The 22,618-nt window shown below is 46.6% G+C and overlaps 1 protein-coding gene across 3 annotated transcripts in view; it reads left to right on the top strand.

The window, feature by feature from the left end:
* Positions 1-18,635, top strand: part of ttll4 (tubulin tyrosine ligase like 4) — a 111,146-nt gene extending 92,511 nt beyond the window's left edge. For all 3 annotated transcript variants that reach the window (XM_033024884.1, XM_033024885.1, XM_033024883.1), the window contains 4 exons: positions 928-1,138; positions 4,105-4,175; positions 10,622-10,704; positions 15,792-18,635. In XM_033024884.1, coding sequence (XP_032880775.1) covers positions 928-1,138; positions 4,105-4,175; positions 10,622-10,704; positions 15,792-15,852 — 426 coding nt within the window. In that variant the 3' untranslated portion in view covers positions 15,853-18,635. The remainder of the gene's footprint in view (positions 1-927; positions 1,139-4,104; positions 4,176-10,621; positions 10,705-15,791) is intronic.
* Positions 18,636-22,618: the final 3,983 nt, after the last annotated feature.

Raw genomic sequence — 22,618 nt, 5'->3', positions numbered from 1 at the left:
CCCTGACTCTCAGTCTGAAGAAGGGTCCCGCCCCGAAATGTCTCCCATTCCTTCTCTCCAGAGATGCTGCCCGTCCCGCTGAGTTACTCCAGCATTTTATGTCTTTTATCTTCTCACATGTATGAAGTTCTTTTAAATTTCAGGCAGGATCCTTTCAAAAGACAATAGGTGCAGGAGTAGGCCATTCGGCCCTTCGAGCCTGCACTGCCATTCAATGTGATCATGGCTGATCATCCAAATCAATATCCCATACCTGCCTTTTCTCCATACCCCCTGATCCCTTTAGCCACAAGGGCCACATCTAACTCCCTCTTAAATATAGCTAATGAACTGTGGCCTCAACTACCTTCTGTGGCAGAGAATTCCACAGATTCACCACTCTCTGTGTAAAAAATGATTTTCTCATCTCGGTCCAAAAAGACTTCCCTCTTATCCTTAAACTGTGACCCCTTGTTCTGGACTTCCCCAACATCGGGAATAATCTTCCAGCATCTAGCCTGTCCAACCCCTTAAGAATTTTGTAAGTTTCTATAAGATCCCCCCTCAATCTTCTAAATTCTAACGTGTATAAGCCGACTTTCTTCATATGAAAGTCCTGCCATCCCAGCACCACCATTAATTTGATCATGGCTGATCATCCCCAATCAGTACCCCGTTCCTGCCTTCTCCCCGTATCCCCTGACTCCGCTATCTTTAAGAGCCCTATCTAGCTCTCTCTTGAAAATATCCAGAAAACCGGCCTCCACCGCCCTCTGAGGCAGAGAATTCCACAGACTCACAACTCTCTGAGAAAAAATGTTTCCTCTGCACCGTTCTAAATGGCTTTACCCCTTATTCTTAAACTGTGGCCCCTGGTTCTGGACTCCCCCAACATCGGGAACATGTTTCCTGTCTCTAGGGTGTCATTTTTATTTCCGTGCCTTTCAGGACTTCTACTCCTCGCTTCTGGACATTCTTACCCCCGACGATATTCGGATGTTAATGGAATCGGAGGACGAGTACAACCGCCGGGGACAGTTTGAGCGGATCTTCCCTGGCCTCATGTCCTCGCGCTATCTCCGATTCTTTGAGCAGCCCCGCTACTTCAACATCTTGCTGGACCTGTGGGAGCAAAAGCATGGCCGGAACAGGCAGACAGGTACTGTAAAATGTTGATCGCGTTTCTATCTGCTTAGGGAGGATATAATCTAAGCCAAACTCCCTTCAGTAAAGCAATGTCATAGAAACATAGAAACATAGAAAATAGGTGCAGGAGTAGGCCATTCAGCCCTTCGAGCCTGCACCGCCATTCAATATGATCATGGCTGATCATCCAACTCAGTATCCCATACCTGCCTTCTCTCCATACCCCCTGATCCCTTTAGCCACAAGGGCCACATCTAACTCCCTCTTAAATATAGCCAATGAACTGGCCTCAACCACCCTCTGTGGCAGAGAATTCCACAGATTCACCACTCTCTGTGTGAAAAATGTTTTTCTCATCTCGGTCCTAAAGGATTTCCACTCTATCCTTAAGCTGTGACCCTTTGTCCTGGACTTCCCCAACACCGGGAACAATCTTTCTGCATCTAGCCTGTCCAACCCCTTAAGAATTTTGTACGTTTCTATAAGATCCCCTCTCAATCTCCTAAATTCTAGCGAGTACAAGCCGAGTCTATCCAGTCTTTCTTCATATGAAACAAAACTGTACGCAATACTCCAGGTGTGGTCTCACCAAGACCCTGTACAACTGCAGTAGAACCTCCCTGCTCCTATACTCAAATCCTTTTGCTATCTTTTCAACAGGACTTTAGTGACATAGCATGGAAACAGTAGAAACTAAGAACCGCAAATGCTGGTTTATACCAAAGATAGTCACAAAGTGCTGGATTAACTCAGCGGGTCAGGCAACATCTAAAGGATGGGTGACGTTTCAAGTCTGGGGCCTCTTCCTTCAGACTGAGTCATACAGTGTGGTAACACGCCCCTCGGCCCAGCTTGCCCACACCGACTAAAGTGTCCCATCTACAGCAGTCCCACCTGTCTGCGGTTTTGGCCCATATCACACGAAACCTGTCCCATTCATGTACCTGTCTAAATGTGCCGACCTAATAGCCTCTTAAACGTCATTATTGCATCGGCCTCCATCATCACCCCTATCAATGCATTCCAAGCACTCATCACTTTCTGTATAAATATACTTGCCGCACACATCTCCTTAAAACGTTGTCCCTCTCACCTTGAAACTATGTTCTGCAAGGGCCAGGAAGCGAGCGGGCAGGATCATCTCTGACCCCTCTCACCCTGGCCACAAACTCTTTGAATCACTTCCCTCTGGAAGGCGACTCCGGACTGTCAAAGCTGCCACAGCCAGACATAAAAACAGTTTTTATCCACGAGTAGTTGCTCTACTCAACAGCCAAAAATCTGTAGCCTCCCTTTGCTCTGGTATTTTGTTGGTTCACATGCTTGATCAATGGTGTTTTATCATTAATGTTTTATTATTATTAATGTTTAGTGTTTTCTGAGTCATTCGTAACTGTCACTGTATGTCATGTTGTTACTTGTGGGCGGAGCACCAAGGCAAATTCCTTGTATGTGAATACTTGGCCAATAAACTTACTTACTTACTTACTTACTAGTATTTGATATTTCCATCCTGAGAAAAAGATTCTGACTGTCTACCCTATCTGTGCCTCTCATCATTTTATAAACTTCTATCGGGTTTCCCCTCCAACCTCCGTCGTTCCACAGAAAACAATCCAAGTCTGTCTATCCTCTCCCTGTAGCTAAAACCCCATCATCATTTTGGTTAACCTCCCCTCCTGCACCCTTTCCAAAGCCTCCAAATCTTTCTTGTAATGGGGACGATTAGAACTGCACACAACACTCCAACTGCAGCCTGACCAAAGTTTACAAAGCTGCGTCATGACTTCCTGACATCTGCAGACTAGGCAAATATGGACCAGCCAACAAGGACCAAGTCCGTGGTAGATCTGAGTTCTTCACTTACATGCCAGGGTTTGATGTCCCACCAGTAGCACAAACCCTCCTAGAAACATAGAAAATAGGTGCAGGAGGAGGCCATTCAGCCCTTCGAGCCTGCACCGCCATTCATTTTGATCATGGCTGATCGTCCCCTATCAATAACCCGTGCCTGCCTTCTCCCCATATCCCTTGACTCCACTAGCCCCTAGAGCTCTATCTAACTCTCTCTTAAATCCATCCTGTGACTTGGCCTCCACTGCCCTCTGTGGCAGGGAATTCCATAAATTTACAACTCTCTGGGTGAAAAAGTTTTTTCTCATCTCAGTCTTAAATGACCTCCCCTTTATTCTAAGACTGTGGCCCCTGGTTCTGGACTCGCCCAACATTTTTCCTGCATCTAGCTTGTCCAGTACTTTTGTAATTTTATATGTTTCTATAAGAACCCTCCCTCATCCTTCTAAACTCCAGTGAATACAAGCCTAGTCTTTTCAATCTTTCCTCATATGATAGTCCCGCCATCCCAGGAGCCCTTTGGGGGGTTGAGATTGAGAAAAGCTAAGGTTATCATTGATCCATAGCACCTGACCCCAGCAATATTCAAGTAGAACACACGGTGCTGGAGTAACTCAGCGGGTCAGGCACCACCTCTGGTAAACATAGATAGGCAATCTTACGGAGTCTGAAGAAAGGTCCTGACCCAATACGTTTGCCTATCCATGTTCTCCAGACATTCTGTCTGACCCCTTGAGTTACTCCAGCACCTTGTGTCCTCTTTGTTAAACTAGCGTCTGCAACACCTTGTATCTAATATTCAAATAAAGCTTATTCCTAAAAGCCACAGCCATCAAATTAAGAACTGATTGGTTTGACAATAAATATGAATGAATGAATGTTTTATTGTCACAAGTGAAACTCTTTGATTTGCGTACCCAAGGTATGCAAAGAGCCGCTATGTAAAGGGCACCGACAGAGTTACAAAGTGTCCCGCGCTTGATTGCCCTTCGTTTCCACCCCCATCTCCCTCACGCCGGGACCTTCATTGTTCTTCCTATTCTATTCTAATGTTTTATTCTAATGCATTCTAATGTTTTTTTTTAGAAAGAAAAATCCATATTTTGTTACCATTTGTTCCCACAGCAATTGAAATGTTGCAAGAACTGAGTTATCGGAGGGTTCATCTGGGATCGTCCGCTAATCCTACACACATCGTGAGTAATCAAAACTACCGCCATTTTAGTCTTTGGTCTCGAGCAGTAACAATCTGCCGCTTTGGTTGATGCCTTGCATTGATGAATGGTTGCTGTCGGTTTGCTATAGGAGCAGGGAGGTTCTACTGCAGTTGTACAGGGTCTTGGTGAGACCACACCTGGAGTATTGCGTACAGCTTTGGTCTCCTAATCTGAGGGAAGACATTCTTGCCATAGAGGGAGTACAGAGAAGGTTCACCAGACTGATTCCTGGGATGGCAGGACGTTCATATGAAGAAAGACTGGATAGACTCAGCTTGTACTCGCTAGAATTTAGAAGATTGAGGGGGGATCTTATAGAAACTTACAACATTCTTAAGGGGTTGGACAGGCTAGATGCAGGAAGATTGTTCCCGATGTTGGGGAAGTCCAGAACAAGGGGTCACAGTTTAAGGATAAGGGGGAAATCTTTTAGGACCGAGTTGAGAACATTTTTTTTCACACAGAGAGTGGTGAATCTGTGGAATTCTCTGCCACAGAAGGTAGTTGAGGCCAGTTCATTGGCTATATTTAAGAGGATGTTAGATGTGGCCCTTGTGGCTAAAGGGATCAGGGGGTATGGAGAGAAGGCAGGTACAGGATACTGAGTTGGATGATCAGCCATGATCATATTGAATGGTGGTGCAGGCTCGAAGGGCCGAATGGCCTACTCCTGCACCTATTGTCTATGTTTCTATGATCACTTCCGCGTGGATTTTTTACGCATTGACCAGATCACATCAGGAGGAATGTGACCGGGAAGTGTCCTTTATGGAGAGGAGAGACCTCCGAGACACGACAGGGCACTTATACATCTCCGAGCCATTGAGGTCTCCAGTTTAGAATCATAGAAAATAAGTGCAGGTGTTGGCAATTCAGCCTTTCCAGCCAACACCGCCATTCAATATGATCATGGCTGATCATCCAAAATCAGTACCCCATTCCTACTTTCTCCCCATATCCCTTGATTCCGCTTGCCCTAACAGTTCTCGCTTGAAAACATCCAGTGAATCGGCCACCACTGCCTTCTGTGGCAGAGAATTCCACAGGTCCACAACTCTCTGGGTGAAAAGGTTTTTCCTCACCTCAGCCCTAAATGACCTACCCCTTATTCTTAAACTGTGACCCCCTGACTCCCCCAACATGGGGAACATTTTTCCTGCATCTAGCCCGTCCAATCCCTTACTAATTTTATATTGTTCCGCTAATTCAAGTCATTTTTGTTGGCAGGGGGCTAAGAGAACGAGACTATTGGACATTGTGGGGGTATCATTTGTAAAATCTTCAAAATCGCTTAAGTGCCATGAAAGTAAATAGCAAAAATGTTTTCCACCCAATTAGCTATTCTCGTCCACTGATTGAGTGAACTAGAGGAAATGATATTGATTTGTTACTGTCACTGGTACCGAGATACAGTAAAAAGCTTTCATTTGCGTGCTATCCAATTACATCAGATGACACAATACTTGATTAGTACGGATGTCAGGGGTTATGGGGAGAAGGCAGGAGATTGGGGTTAGGAGGGAGAGATAGATCAGCCATGATTGAATGGCGGAATAGACTTGATGGGCCGAATGGCCTAATTCTGTTCCTATCACTTATGATCTTCTGACAATACATGAATACAATCCAGCTCTGCACAGGTACAACAGGTAGTGCAGAGCTTATTTGGAGGTTGTAGTGTTTAACAGCCTGGTGGCTGTAGAGAACCTGGACGTTACATCTTTCAGCCTCCTGTACCTTCTTCCTGATGTTTGAAAAGTTAAGACAACTTTATGGCATGGGTAATGCATGCGGGCAAGACTAATTCCGACGTGTGATCTCCAAGAAACACATCCCTTCCACAACCTGACAAATATCAGAACTGGGATAGATCTGTGCAACCACGAGAGGAAGATGGCCAAGTATGAAGGAAGAGCTGGTCATAGACTGCCGGAAGCAGGGCTGGAAGGCAAGGTGTATGCCCATCGACATTGGCTGCAGAGGTTTTGCAGGGCAATCGCTCTACAAAGCCTTGAGTGCACTGGGCATCAACGTAGTGGCGAGGAGAAGAGCCATCAAGAACTCCACAGAGGCAGCAGAGAAGGCCTCGAGATGGCTCTGGATCAGGAGAGGAGGTCCATGGGGAGGAGCGAATGCCACCTGAACACAAGTCGTGGTCTGATCAACCCACGGCTGGGTCGCCTGGGTGAGGGTGTCTGATGTTGAAAGACCCGAAACACCCAATGACCCCAGGTTACATCACTGCTGATGTGTTCAGGAGCATCTATCGATGTATTTGTATCAATCAAGGCTGTGTGGGGCAACTGTCGTTTAGTCGCTGCTGGTACTCGCACCTTTATAACCACAGCTGTCTTCCTTCCCCTGGTAGAGAAAAGTGCTGGAGAAACTCAGCAGGTGCAGCAGCATCTATGGAGCGAAGGAAACGGGCAACATTTCGGGCCGAAACCCTTCTTCAGACTGATGGAGGGTAGGGGGCGGGGAGAAGAAAGGAAAAAGGAAGAGGAGGAGCCCGAGAGCTGAGGGAGAGCTGATAAGGGGAGGAGACATCAAGGGCTAACGGAATTGGGAGAATTCAATGTTTATGCCGCTAGGGTGCAGACTGCCCAAGCGGAATATGAGGTGCTGCTCCTCCAATTTCCGGTGGTGCTCACTCTGGCCCAGGACAGAGAGGTCGGATTCGGAATGGGAGGGGGAGTTGAAGTGCTGAGCCACCGGGGGTAGGCTGTCTTCCCCTCCCAGGTACACTTCCCATTTCCTTTTAATAAGAGCTGCAGTAAATCTACAAAGCACTGGGATGAGGCTGCTGATTCTGCCACAAGGCGGCGGCAGGGCATTTGGAAACCAGCACCTTAAATGGCCAGGAACAGCAATTTGCCATAAACCAGGAAGCCACAAAACGCAGCAGACTCCAAGGCTGGGGCTAGTCCACCGCGACCTTTTTAAAAAATATATAATTTGACAAAATTTTGCGCAATATTTTTACGTGGGCGCAGTATTCGGCGCAGTATTTGGAACAAATAAAATGTGCTCACCAGCTCGTGTTTTATGCGGTGAATAATTTGCTGTCAACGTTTGGCAGCCAAATTGATATTGGGACTGAAACGTTCATTGATCACAGGGGATTTCTGCTGGTAACTTGATTCCAAGGTGAAATCCCAATGGGTGCAAATTTTCACTTAGAAATAGGAATGATAACTTTGGAAAGAATTACATTTAAACAAGTGGCAAATAAATGGATCTGAGTTGAACGCTGGCAACTCACCAAATTCGATGTGTCTTTGTATCTTGTATCAATGACCTTTATCAAATCTGCACCCCTCTGCTTCTCAAACCACAAATTATTTAACCATCCGTCCTACCAAGCAGAATCTATTCCTTGTTTAAGAAGGAACTGCAGATGCTGGAAAAATAGAAGGTAGATAAAAATGCTGGAGAAACTCAGCCGATGAGGCAGCACCTATGGAGGGAAGGAATAGGTGACGTTTCGGGTTGAGAAGAAGGGTCTCGACCCGAAACGTCACCTATTCCTTTGCTCTATAGTCCATAGATGCTGCCTCACCCGCTGAGTTTCTCCAGCATTTTTATGTGGGGGGGGGGGGGGGGGGAGAAGAAAGGAGAAAGGAAAGAGGAGGAGCCCGAGGGCTGAGGGAGAACTGAGAAGGGGAGGAGGCTTGGCGATCGTTTCGCCGAACACCTCCGCTCGATCCGCATTAACCAACCTGACCTCCCGGTGGCTCAGCACTTCAACTCCCCCTCCCATTCCGAATCCGACTTTTCTGTCCTGGGCCTCCATGGCCAGAGTGAGCAACACCGGAAATTGGAGGAACAGCACCTCACCTTGGGCAGTCTGCACCCTAGCGGCATAAACATTGACTTCTCCAATTTCCGGTAGCCCTTGCTGTCTCCTCCCTTTCTCAGCTCTCCCTCGGCCCTCGGGCTCCTCCTCTTCCTTTCTCCTTTCTTCTCCCTGCCCCCCCCCCCCTACCACCCTACATCAGTCTGAAGAAGGGGTTCGACCCGAAACGTTGCCTATTTCCTTTGCTCTATAGATGCTGCTGCACCCGCTGAGTTTCTCCAGCACTTTTGTCTACATTTTATTCGTATCCTATTCTATTCCCGGCAGTATTACATTTTGTGTCGCCTTCTGTTCTAATGACTCGCTATATTTTGCTGTAAGATAAATCATAATATTGGCCACATTCGGAAGTGGCGGCGCTGCTTTGCTTTCTTGTCCTGTTTTGGTTAGTTGATTTTAGTTATTGGGTTGTGTATGTGTGGGAGGGGTGGGAGAAACTTGTTTTAGTCTCTTCCTTCGGGCGGATTCGACCTTGCCTGGTCGTATCCCCCGTCTCCGTCTCCGTCTGCGCTGAGGCCTAATGGCGGTGCTGGCGGCCTCCAACTGGGGTCGACCTCGAGGCTCCGGAGGCAGAGCCAGCCAGGACTTACCAGTGCGAGGCTGGCCGACTTCAGGGCTGTGGCAGCGTTCCGGTGGCGCCGACCTGAATTCGGGGCTCGGCCGCGAGCCGGGTGGACGACATCATCGGGAGCTCACAGGTCACAGTGACTTTAAGACTTTTGCCTTCCATCACAGTGAGGAGGTGCCTGGTGAACTCACTGTGGTGGATGGTAGATTTGTGTCTATTGTGAGTTTTGTTTTATTATATGTATGACTGCAAGGCAACGACATTTCGTTCAGACCGAAAGGTCTGAATGACAATAAAGGATACTTTGACTTTTGATATTCTTCATCTGTCACATCCTAGCTAATTCACTACACAAGGACCAGGAGCTATCACTTTTCTGCATCATCCCCGTGAAAAAACAAATATTAATTTGGTTTGTCATCTGTGCCGAGGTACAGTGGAAAGCTTTGTTGGTGCGTGCAATCCAATCGACGGAAAGAGTACACCCGAGTGCAATCAACCTGTCCACAGTGTACAGAAAAAATATGTGTAGGAAGAAACTGCAGGTGCTGCTTTACACTGAAGGTAGACACGAAATGCTGGAGTAACTCAGCAGGTCAGGCAGCATCTCTGGAGAGAAGGAATAGGTGGCGTTTTGGGTCGAGACCTTTCTTCAGACCCGCCAGTCTGAAGAAGGGTCTCGAACCGAAATGTCAACTATCCCTTTTCCCCAGAGATGCTGCCGGACCTGCTGTTACTCCAGCATGTTGTGTCTACCCATGGCGCACAGATACAGGATGAAGGGAATAAGGTTTAGTGGAAGATAAAGTCCGATTAAAGATCGTCCGAGAGTCTCCAATGAGGTAAACTCTCTTGGAATCTAGTAGGTATGTTGCAAAGCCTACCTGAAGCGTCGGTGAAAATCTGTCGCTGCGGGTGTGCGCGATTTTGGCGCCGTTTAGAGGGGGCGGGTTTAAAATGCGATTTTCTCTAGGCTGTTCAAATCGAAGATGTTCAGCCTAGTTAATTATTAACGAAAAATCGCTGAAAGACCCCGTCGCAAAAGCTATTATTAGGTTTAAAGGCCTTGAATAATAGTTATAGTAGTTTAAAAATCAATCTCTAAACCCGCGACCGCCAGTAACCGCAGGGTCTCATAAAGCAAACCAGAGAAGGTATGCTGTATATTTTTACATTAAAAAGGGCTTCTAAAGATCCCTTTATACAAAGTTTAATATTGCGAGTAGCTCATTTTGGCCCCATTATATCCCGCAGTATTTTTCTGGGCATTTGGGGCACAAATCTACCGCAATGTGAACGTTCTAAACCAGCGCGTTCCACAGGATCCCACTCACAAGCTGATTTAAATGGACATTTATTTACAGCAATTGAACACTAAATTCCTTCCATTTGGTCTATAAATTAATGTAAATGAGATTTAAAAATCATGTTTTATTGTGAATTATTTGTGAATATTATTTGGACATTTAGGCTATTTAAAAATGTTAATCATTTATTAAGAAATGGATAGATGTTTAGATCTAGTAATTGAAGTCTGAAATTAGCTACAATTAGGTAACTAACTAATTATATGCTTTAATTTCAGGTCATCCAAGTAAGATTATTTTATATTTGTTTCAGAATGCTTCAATCTATGATAACTGAAAATTTCATTCAGTTCTCTTAATTTTTAAGAAAGTTATGGGCTTTTGACTGTTCACGATCACAGCTTTTTTGTTATGTCCATAGAAAATCAATAGGGAACAAGATGCTCATTTCCCAGTATGAAAATGGCCATAACTTTTTAAATACTTGAGATATGAAAGTGAATTAGGTGTCAAATTAAACTTATTTTTATGCTTTATCTGATGGGATAAATTACAGACTTGATTTTTAAAATCTCAAAATTTTGTAACATTGCTAAATCTAGCACAATCAAACTCCTTATTGTAATTTTAATTATCGACCATCTTTAATTAGCTCCGGGCAACAAATGAGTTGTTTTTTTAATCCTTTCTACAGTGGCATCCACCCAAAAATATGTTTATTCCGAAGGTGGACATCAGCCAGAATGGAGTGTGTAAGTCATCTCGTTCCCAAGAGAGGTAAGTCCTCCATTTCAAGCGTATAAGATGGCTATTTGCATCAGTAGTGCGTTTATCACAGAGAGGATCTGTGTAGGATAGTGTAGGAAGGAACTGCAGATGCTGGGTTTACATTGAGGCTCTATAAGGCGCATGGGCAGGCTGCATTTGGAGTACTGTGAGCAAATTTGGGCCCCTTATCTGAAGAAGGATGTGCTGGCTCTGGAGAGGGTCCAGAGGAGGTTTACAAGAATGATCCCAGGAATGAGCACTAGGCCTCTACTCGCTGGAGTTTAGAAGGTTTGAGAATAATGAAAGGCATAGATAGAGTGGATGTGGAGAGGATGTTTCCACTGGTGGGAGAGTCTAGGACCAGAGGTCACAGCCTCAGAATTAAAGGGCACTCTTTTAGATAGGAGGTGAGGAGGAACGCCTTTAGTCAGAGGGTAGTTAATCTGTGGAACTCATTGCCACAGAGGGTTGTGGAGGTCAAATTAGTAGATATTTTCAAGGCAGAGATGGACAAATTCTTGATTAGAACGGGTGTCGAGGGTTATGGGGAGAAGACAGAAAAATGGGATGAGGGGGCAGAGGATCAGCCATGATTGACTGGTGGAGTAGACTCGATGGGCAGACTGGCCTAATTCTACTTGTGAATTTGTGAAAATGCTGGAGTAACTCAGTGGGACAGGCAGCATCTCTGGAGACAAAGAACGGGAGACGTTTCCAGTCGAGACCCTTCTTGGATCTGTTTAGCCTCCAAAACTGTTTTAGCCTCCATGTCCACGTTATTCAGTCAGCAAGGTGCTGTTTGATGTTTGTAGGAAGGAACTGCAGATGTTGGTTTACACCGAAGATAGGCACAAAGTGCTGGAGTAACTCTGCAGGTCAGGCAGCATCTCTGGAGAGAAGGAAGAGGTGACGATTCGGGTCTGAAACCTCACTTGTCCCTTTTCTCCAGCGATGCAGCCTGACTCGCTGTTGGGGGAGTCCAGAACCAGGGGCCACAGTTCAAGAATAAGGGGTAGGCCATTTAGAACGGAGCCGAGGAAACACTTTTTCATCCAGAGAGTTGTGAATCTGTGGAATTCTCTGCCTCAGAAGGCAGTGGAGGCCAATTCTCTGGATGCTTTCAAGAGAGAGTTAGATAGAGCTCTTAAAGATAGCGGAGTCAAAGTATATGGGGAGAAGGCAGGAACGGTGTACTGATTGTGGATGATCAGCCATGATCACATTGAATGGCGGTGCTGGCTCGAAGGGCCGAATTATGTGAAGCTGCAATGGAAGGATGAGAGGGGATCTTATTGAAACATGAGATTATTAATGGTTTGGACACGCTAGAGGCAGAAAACATGTTCCCGATGTTGGGGGAGTCCAGAACCAGGGGCTACAGTTTAAGAATAAGGGTTAAGACATTTAGAACAGAGACGAGGAAACACTTTTTCACACAGAGAGTTGTGAATCTGTGGAATTCTCAGAAGGCAATGGAGGCCGGTTCTCTGGATACTTTCAAGAGAGAGTTAGTTAGAGCTCTTAAAGATAGCAGAGTCATGGGATATGGGAGAAGGCAGGAACGGGGTACTGATTGGGGATGATCAGCCATGATCACAGTGAATGGCGGTGCTGGCTCGAAGGGCCGAATGGCCTACTCCTGCACCTATTGTCTGTTGTCTATTGTCATGACAATGAAGCCTCTTGCTGCAGCCTCACAGACCAATAACACACAGATAAATATATAATAATCAATAATGAATAAGTTAATAACCATAATACTCGGTAACCTTTATGGCGCAAAGCTGAAGTCCTTGGTGCAATCAAAGAGACAGTCCATTGAAGATGGTAGTTACAGAGGTTAACGTTGCGCAGTGTTCAAGAGCCTGATGCTTATTGGATGGGCATGGTTTTGTTTCTCCTGTACCACCTTCCCGATGGTAGTGACAAAATAAGAGCATGGCCTAACAGAACAAAATGATCTGTTCATGTCTCATCAAGGTTCCATAGAGTGTTCACAAGTTATAGGAGTAGAATTAGGCCATTCGGCCCATAGGGTCTGCTCCACCATTCAATCATGGCTGATCTCTGCCTCCTCATCCCATTTTCCTGCCTTCCTCCCCATAACCCTTGACTCCCGTTCTAATCAAGAATTTGTATATCTCTGCCTCAAAAATATCCACTGACTTGGCCTCCACAGCCCTCTGTGGCAATGAGTTCCACCGATTAACTACCCTCTGACTAAAGAAATCCCTCCTCGCCTCCTTTCTGAAAGAGCGCCCCATTAATTCTGAGGCTGTGACCTCTGGTCCTCGACTCTCCCACCAGTGGAAACATCCTTTCCACATCCACTCTATCTATGCCTTTCAATATTCGGCAAGTTTCAATGTGGGCCCCCCCCCCCCCCCCCTCAACCTTCTGAACTCAGTGTTCTTATTTCCCTGGGCCCAACATATTGAGGCAAGCATAAAGAAACCGATTCCATATAACCATATAACAATTACAGCACGGAAACAGGCGATCTCGGCCCTTCTAGTCCGTGCCGAACACTTACTCTCACCTAGTCCCATCTACCTGCACTCAGACCATAACCCTCCATTCCTTTCCCGTCCATATACCTGTCCAATTTATTTTTAAATTATAAAATCGAACCTGCCTCCACCACTTCCACTGGAAGCTCATTCCACACAGCTACCACTCTCTGAGTAAAGAAGTTCCCCCTCATGTTACCCCTAAACTTTGTCCCTTAGTTCTCAAACCAAATCAATTCTCGATTCAACGCCTCTACTTCCGTAGAAGATTGGGTATGTCAATGAATGTGCTCTTGAACTTCTGCAGCTCGAGAGCATGTTGACTTGTTTGCATTACGGCCTGGTTCGGCAACTCGAACAGCCAGCAGCATAGGAACACCACCCAGTCCATCACGGGTACTGACCTGCCCACCATCGAAAGGATCTATAAGAAGTGCTGCCTCAAAAGGCAGCCAGCATCATCAGAGACCCACACCACCCTGGCCACGCTCTCATTTCATTCCTGCCATCGGGACAAAGGTGGTGGAGTCTGAAAGGCATGACCTCCAGGTTCACGAATAGCTTCTACCCAACAACCTTCATACTCTTGAACACCACTCATCACCAACTATGGACTGTCTTTGTGGCACTTTGGGCTTTGACTTTACTTTTAAACTTCAGAGATACAGCGCCGACACAGGCCCACTGAGTCCACGCCGACCAGCGATCCCCCCCGCACACTAGCACTATCCATCACACTCAGGGAAATTGTTCACAGAAGCCAATTAACTGACAAACCCGTGCGGCTGGAGTGTGGGAAGAATCCGGAGCACCTTGAGAAAACCCACGGGGTCACAGGGAGAACGTGCAAACTCAACAAAGAGATGAACCCATGGTCAGGATCAAACCCAGGTCCCTGGCGCTGTAAGGCAGCAGCTCCAACGCTACGCCACAGTGCCGTCACTTTTACACTGGTATTACGGTTATTAATTCAATACGTTTTTATGTGTTATATCTTTGTTATATTACACTCCGAAGATGTACAGGTTTGCAGGTTAATTGGCTTGGTGTAAATGTACAATTGTCCCTTGGTTAAGAAGGAACTGCAGATGCTGGAAAATCGAAGGTAGACAAAAGTGCTGGGGAAACTCAGCGGGTGCAGCAGCATCTATGGAGCGAAGGAAATAGGCAACGTTTCGGGACGAAACGTTGCCTATTTCCTTCGCTCCATAGATGCTGCTGCACCCGCTGAGTTTCTCCAGCACTTTTGTCTACGTACAATTGTCCCTAGTGTGTGTAGAACAGTGTTAATGCGCGGGGATCGCTGTTTGGTGCGGATTCGGCGGGCCGAAGGGCCTGTTTCCGCGCTGTATCTCTAAACTAAACTAAACTATAGGCTGGTTATACTGCCGCGAGTAAGAATTGAGTGGTTCGGTTGTCAGTACATACGACAAACACTCATGACTTTCCTAATCATCTAGGACGACAGATGGCACAATGGGCTAAGTGTTCGGCTGGCAACCGGAAGGTAGCCGGTTCGAATCCCGCTTGGAGTGCATACTGTCGTTGTGTCCTTGGGCAAGACACTTCACCCACCTTTGCCTGTGTGTGTCCTTGGGCAAGACACTTCACCCACCTTTGCCTGTGTGTGTGAATGTAATTATGTGAAGCACTTTGGGGTCAATGCAAGTTGACTAAAAATGTGCTATATAAATAAAGAAATTTAATTTAATTTTAATAATTAGAATTGCATGAGGCAAAGGGAGAGGTAAAACAAATGTGGTAGGAAGGAACTGCAGATGCTGGTTTACACCGAAGATAGATACAAAATGCTGGTGTAACTCAGCGGGTCAGGCAGCACCTCTGGAGAGAAGGAATGGGTGACGTTTCGGGTCGAGACCCTTCTTCAGACTGAGAGTCAGGGGAGAGGGAGATAAGGAAGTGTAAGGTGTGAAAACGAGACATCAAAGGGGAGGTGAATCAAGGAGTATGTAGACTAGATCATTGTTAGCTCGGAGAAGCGTACAGAGATACATTTTAATTAGGGGACAGTCAGATTGGTTGAAGAACTAGGAAGGAGAGAGAGGGAAAGCAAGGCTTAATTGGTTGGGGTTGGACAGGCTAGATGCAGGAAGATTGTTCCCGATGTTGGGGAAGTCCAGAACAAAGGGTCACACAGTTTAAGGATAAGGGGGAAATCTTTTAGGACCGAGATGAGAAAAACATTTTTCACACAGAGAGTGGTGAATCTCTGGAATTCTCTGCCACAGAAGGTAGTTGAGGCCAGTTCATTGGCTATATTTAAGAGGGAGTTAGATGTGGCCCTTGTGGCTAAAGGGATCAGGGGGTATGGAGAGAAGGCAGGTGCAGGGTACTGAGTTGGATGATCAGCCATGATCATATTGAATGGCGGTGCAGGCTCGAAGGGCCGAATGGCCTACTCCTGCACCTATTGTCTATGTTTCTATGTTTAATTAGGGGGACAGTCAGACTGGTTGGAGAACTGGGAAGGAGAGAGAGAGAGAAGGAAAGCAAGGTTGGAGAAGTCAATATTCAGTGGGTGTGAACTGCCTGTTTCACACGGCATCTTTCTCCTCTCGTTCACAGCCGTGAGTCCCCACAAGGCACAAACATGAGTCACCTCCAGCCACTGCAACAATCATCCTGAGATCCTTCGGACAAGTTGCTGCCCCGTGGAGGGAGCGCTCTCCCTTCTACGGTTGCCCCTTTCCAGCGGCCAAACCCTTGCTGTCAACTCCTGGGAATCTTGATCTTTGAAGGACACCTCAGCCGAGGATGAAAACAAGGGGGAGAGCAGGAATGTCAGTCCTTTCAGCTTTTTTTTTTTTTTTTTTTTTTTGCTGCTTGCACTCGTTTTGAAACTCCCCGAATTTTGGACCCGATCAGTTATTTATTGCAATATCGAAGTACGAGCTATGCATCTCGATCAGCCCCCCCCCCCCCCACCCAAAGCCTTACGGAACAATGTAATTAATATACAGGAGCTCTATCAGCTTCTTGTTCTACCCCACTCCATCCCCGAATTCCCGCTCCTCGTTTGGCTGGAACTAAACGCTGGTTGCCAGCTTCAGGCGAGCACAACTGCTATTCTCCACCGAAAACTCTTTGTGACGGTAAGCAAATCAGCTTTTGGGTTGGAGATCCTCTCTGCTGATAGAAGACGGTCCAGAAAACGCGGCTATACCTCTAAAAGAACTTTAAAAAAAAAAAAGGGGATATCCACCCAAGAAGACCAGAAGCGACCGGTGAATTTATACGCACAAGATGCCTGATTCTGACTTTTGCCCATATACTGCTGCATTCCCTCCCCGCCACCCCACACCCCTCGCTGTATAAAATGTCATTGGCCTCGGATTTTGTTTGATTAAAGAATTCCATTTTATAATCACGCCTACAAGAACAAAAGTGATCTCGCGGCTATAACAAACACCTTTGAAATTACCGGTAAAACATTACTTATTGGGATTGTGTAAAAGAAAAAGAAAAAATTTACTTGTCGTAAAAATGCGCAGAATTTAAGACCACTGCATTCTTTCAACGTGACGTTCATTCCAGTGACCTGTTTTTATTTTTAACAGCCGTTTAAAATCTGAGCGGCCCACAAGTAGCATTTGCAATGAGGAATGTCTTATTGAGTTGTATTATCTGTACCCACCCAGTCATAGCTTGTGAGGAATCAAAAAGACTATGGGTGTCAATAACCACTGGTTAAATCTTGACCTCGATCTGATGTGAAATCAATGGTATCGCACTGCACCCGCGTGCAGAAGTAGACTCGTGTTGCTATTGAGGAGTTGACCCTGCTGCAGCCATGTGATGGAAGAGAATGAATGCCCTGCTGATCAGCTTCCCGGTTCTGCTAGTCTTGTTGGCCACACCAGTGCGGCAGGTCATCATCTTCCTGCATTGTGAAGCCAAACGCGCTCGGGAGAACAGATTATGTCCCAGGGCCTTGGCAGCATTGACCTCAGCCTCACCAAAGGCGAGTGTTGCCATGAGCCGGGTCCCTACTCCTCCCCTTTCTACCTCCCAGGAAAAAGACATCAGCTATAATCTTGCAAGTCGGGCATCATCGGGAACTCAGCATGGCGGCATTGATGAACACACCCCCCCCCCCCCCCCCGGCGAGTTCTGTTCTGGAGGAGCGTTGAAACTGTGCTTGGCCAAATTCCCCGTCTCACTATTTCCTCCCCCTTCAGTGGCATCAAAGCAGCAGGGAATCCTAAACCTTGCTCTCAAGTGCCTTGAATGTGAAGTGCCGCATTCGATTATTGTTTGTGTCACCCTGTCCGTGAAAACGAAAGCGTCCCAATTATAATCGGTTATGGGACAACACCTTAGCCATTAATCTTCAAAACATGATTAAACAAGAGGATTTCCCCCCCCCCCCCCAAATTTTTTCTCTCTCGAGAATAGGACTTTTTATTTTTTTTTGCTTGCCCTTCGAAAGCAAACGCAAGATCAGTAGCTGAAGGAATCAATGGGAAGATTTAATTTTTCGTTGCTGCTGAATTATTTTGGAGTCTTTAGCAGGCGAAAAGGGACAATGGCGGTCTGGAGTTTCCTGTGGCTCTTTCGATAGCGGGTTGCCTTGAGTAAGTGCTGAGATTACAACAAGACCATACCACACACCCCCCAAATGATGTTAATTTTAAATCACGCAAGTCCGGAACAATTACCCCACCAACCTGCCTCCGGCAGTAATCTTTAACATGGCTCGTGTTAACTCTAGATTTAAAGTTTACAGTTTTCCAATGAACTTGGCATCAAACTAGCTTTTATCTGCCTGCATTGACTAGTAATAAGTTGGGTACACTTGATTTATTAATTTTATTACAATAACAATGAGCGGTTCTCAAGAGTTGGAGCATTTTCTTTCCCCCCCCCCCCACCCCTAAAGCAATAACCAAATATCCATTATGGAAACAATTCAAACAAATTGCTTTCGATAACATTTTGTGTGCATATTAAGCAATTATAGATTTCTAAGACTGTAGACTGAAATGTGGCGTTGCCTAAAAACTAAGTATCCGAATAATGTTCTATTCAATCCAAACCATTTATACATGTAAATATCTGTATTAAATTTTATCCAGCTCTTCTGCTTTTCCAGTGTCTTTCTGTTGCAACCTGCGAAAGACTCTCCAGGTTATGCTACGAAGGGCTAGTATTGACCCAACGGAAGGGCCACAAATTCTTCATTTCACCTCCCCCCCCCCACCACCATTGAACCCATGCCAGCCCTCGAACTGCATTGCCCCCTACAAGCACGGCAGACCTTGGCTACAGGAGCTGATCACTAGTCTGGTCAAAGCAAGGAAATGTGTACCAATCTCAAACTGTGACACTATTTTGTAATAATCCGAGTCTGTTGTGTGCTGAACATATTTTTTTTTAATAATCACTAATAAAGAGAACTATGTTGCCTAATCTCTTGACTATCTGCTGTTTCTGTTTTAATAATGATTCATCTCGATGAAAATCTTCCCTCCAAATGCATGAAGTTAAGGGCCAGTCCCACATAGGCTATTTTTAGGCGACTGTCTTAAGCCGTAGCAGGTCACCGAGAAAACGGCGACTGGCTACAGCACAAAGTTTGAAATAGAATCATTACTTTAGCTGAGTTGGATGATCAGCCATGATCATATTGAAGGGCGGTGCAGGCTCGAAGGGCCGAATGGCCTAATCCTGCACCTATTTTCTATGTTTAACAACAACAAAACGAAAGTCGGCACCTGGCGGCAACCTACGACAACACGTACGTCAGGAGAAGACAAGCTACGCTCATTGGCGTCAAACCCACAGTCGCCAACTGTCTCCGAAAATTTGGAAATGTTGGACATGTTGGAAATCCAGCGGCAACCAGGAAGACGCTACGACTCATGACCATAAAGGCGACACCCCGGTCGCTTGTAGTCGCCTAAAAAATCGCCTAAGTGGGACAGGCCCTTTACTGAGGACTGGAAGCGCATGTAGCCAGGTTTGTGGGCTAGCAGAGGTGAAGGGGGATATAGAGTCACCGAGCGATACAGCGTGGAAACAGGCCCTCCTGCCCACATCGGCCAACACGCCCCATCTACACTAGTCCTATCCGAGTGCGTTTGGCCCATATCCCTCCAAACCTGCCCTATCCATGTACCTGTCTAAATGTTTCTTAAACGTTGCGATAGTCCCTCGGCTGGAAGCTCGTCCCATACACACACCACCCTCTGTGCAAAGGTTAACCCTCGGGTCACCGGCTCCCAGAGGCGGTGGAGGCCGGTTCTCTGGATACTGCGCCACTAACTATCAACAGAGAGTTGTGAGTCTGTGGAATTCTCTGCCTCAGAGGGCGGTGGAGGCCGGTTCTCTGGATACTTTCAAGAGAGAGCTAAATAGGGCTCTTAAAAATAGCAGAGTCGGGATATGGGGAGAAGGCAGGAACGGGGTACTGATTGTGGATGATCAGCCATGATCACATTGAATGGCGGTGCTGGCTCGAAGGGCCTATTGTCTATTGTCATCCACCTTCCTTTCTCCCAACTCCACCCCTCCCCCTCTGCCCATTTATGGAACCATTTTCAAATGTAGTTGCTTCACGCTATCATTGGATGGCATGGTGGCGCAGCGGTAGAGTTGCTGCCTCCCAGTGCCAGAGAACCTGGTTCGATCCTGGCTACGGGTGCTGTCGATGCGGAGTTTATACTTGAGAGGCAGGGGATAAGATTATTAAGGGATTGGACAGGCTAGATGCAGGAAACATGTTGCCGATGTTGGGGGAGTCCTGAAACAATTTAAGAATTAAGGGTCGGCCATTTAGAATGGAGATGAGGAGAAACTTTTTCACCCAGAGAGTTGTGAATCTGTGGAATTCTCTACCTCAGAAGGCAGTGGAGGCCGACACTCTGGATGCTTTCAAGAGAGAGTTAAAGCCCTGTCCCACTGTACGAGTCCATTCAAGAGTCCTCCCGAGTTTCCACTGATTCGAACTCGGAGATTTACGGCAATGGCCATTCGTAGGTACTCGGGGCTCTCGTGGACATTTTTCAACATGTTGAAAAATCTTCGCGAGTCACCCCGAGCTTACCGCGTTTCCCGAGTACCTGCCGTTAGCGTTACGAGCCGCTAAGAGACGTCCCGAGCTCCGACGTACCTGCTACGTACATTCTACGTGCTTGCCACGAGTTTGTTTTTTATTTTAAACTCGGGAGAGCTCTTGAATGAACTCGTACAGGGCTTTTCGATAGAGCTCTTAAAGATCAGGGATATGGGGAGAAGTCAGGAACGGGATGATCAGCCATGATCACAGTGAATGGCGGTGCTGGCTGGAAGGGCCGAATGGCCTACTCCTGCACCTATTGTCTATTGTCCACGTGACCTGCGTGGGTTTTCTCCGAGATCTTCGGTCTCCTCCCACACTCCAAGGACGTACAGGTTTGTAGGTTAGTTGGCTTGGTGTGAATGTAAAAATTGTCCCTAGTGTGTGCAGGATAGTGTCAATGTGCGGGGATCGCTGGCCAGTGTGAGCTGGAGGGGCCTGTTTGTTTCCGCTTGTTTGTTGCCGAACTAAGCCTCTGTTGAAACATGTCCGTGATGCTTGTTTACTCTTTGTAGCCTTGTGTACAAGTGGTGATGACTATATTGCAATCACTCAAACGGCTTGCAAGGCATAAAGTGTTTATATATAATAGGGACAGTGAAAGGGCAGGCTAATTATAGAGGTGGTGGCCTGGCAGATGCTGTTTTATGGTGACCGGACCATGTGTTACTATCTTCACCACAGCGTTCTACATCGATGCTTCCTGATTCATGTTCGACGTGCGCAGAAAAGGACTGCAGATGCTGGTTCAATAGACAACAGACTATAGGTGCAGGAGTAGGCCATTCGGCCCTTTGAGCCTGCACCACCATTCAATATGATCATGGCTGATCATCCAACTCAGTATCCTGTACCTGCCTTCTCTCCATACCCCCTGATCCCTTTAGCCACAAGGGCCACATCTAACTCCCTCTTAAATATAGCCAATGAACTGGCCTCAACTACCTTCTGTGGCAGAGAATTCCACAGGTTCGCCACTCTGTGTGAAAAATGTTTTTCTCATCTCGGTCCCAAAGGACTTCCCCCTTATCCTTAAACTGTGACCCCTTGCTCTGGACTTCCCCAACATCGGGAACAATCTTCCTGCATCTAGCCTGTCCAACCCCTTAAGAATTTTGTAAGTCTCTATAAGATCCCCCCTCAATCTTCTAAATTCTAGCGAGTACAAGCCGAGTCTATCCAGTCTTTCTTCATATGAAAGTCTTGACATCCCAGGAATCAGTCTGGTGAACCTTCTCTGTACTCCCTCTATGGCAAGAATGTCTTTCTTCAGATTAGGAGACCAAAACTGTACGCAATACTCCAGGCGTGGTCTCACCAAGACCCTGTACAACTGCAGTAGAACCTCCCTGCTCCTATACTCAAATCCTTCTCCCCATATCCCCTGACTCCGCAATTTTTAAGAGCCCTATCTAGCTCTCTCTGGAAAGCATCCAGAGAACCCGCCTCCACCGCCCTCTGAGGATAGACACAAAACGCTGGAGTAACTCAGCGAGACAGGCAGCGTCTGGAGAGAAGGAATGGGTGACGTTTTGGGTCGAGACCCTTCTTCAGACTGAGCGTCGGGAGAGGTATACAGAGAGAGATATGGAAGGGTAAGGTGTGAACACACAGATCAAAGCAGACGACGTTCAGGAAATGTAGAATATCTCTGCCTTAAAAATATCCAGTGATGGCCTCCACAAGCCTTCCGTGGCAAAGAATTCCACAGATTCACCACCCTCTGACAAAAGAGATTTCTCCTCATCTCCTTCCTAAAAGAACGTCCTTTAATTCTGAGGCTGTGCCCTCTAGTCCGAGACTCTCCCACTGAAGGACAGGACAAGCTAGATGCAGGAAAAATGTTCCCAATGTTGGGCGAGTCCAGAACCAGGGGCCACAGTCTTAGAATAAAGGGGAGGTCATTTAAGACTGAGGTGAGAAAAGACTTTTTCACCCAGAGAGTTGTGAATTTGTGGAATTCCCTGCCACAGAGGGCAGTGGAGGCCAAGTCACTGGATGGATTTAAGAGAGAGTTAGATAGAGCTCTAGGGGCTAGTGGAGTCAAGGGATATGGGGAGAAGGCAGGCACGGGTTATTGATAGGGGACGATCAGCCATGATCACAATGAATGGCGGTGCTGGCTCGAAGGGCCGAATGGCCTCCTCCTGCACCTACTTTCTATGTTTCTATGTTTCTTAGTGGAAAGATCCTCTCTGCATTCACTCTGTCCAAGCCTCGAGCCCTCCCTTCACTGGGCGAGTGAAGCTCTTCTCCCACCTTGTGTGTGTGTGTGTGTGTGTGTGTGTGTGTGTGTGTGTGTGTGTGTGTGTGTGTGTGTGTGTGTGTGTGTGTG

This window comes from Amblyraja radiata, chromosome 7 (genome assembly GCF_010909765.2).
Source record: "Amblyraja radiata isolate CabotCenter1 chromosome 7, sAmbRad1.1.pri, whole genome shotgun sequence".
NCBI classification, from domain to species: domain Eukaryota; kingdom Metazoa; phylum Chordata; class Chondrichthyes; order Rajiformes; family Rajidae; genus Amblyraja; species Amblyraja radiata.
The sequence above is the reverse complement of the archived record's forward strand: the minus strand, read 5'-3'. Positions and strand labels throughout refer to the sequence as shown.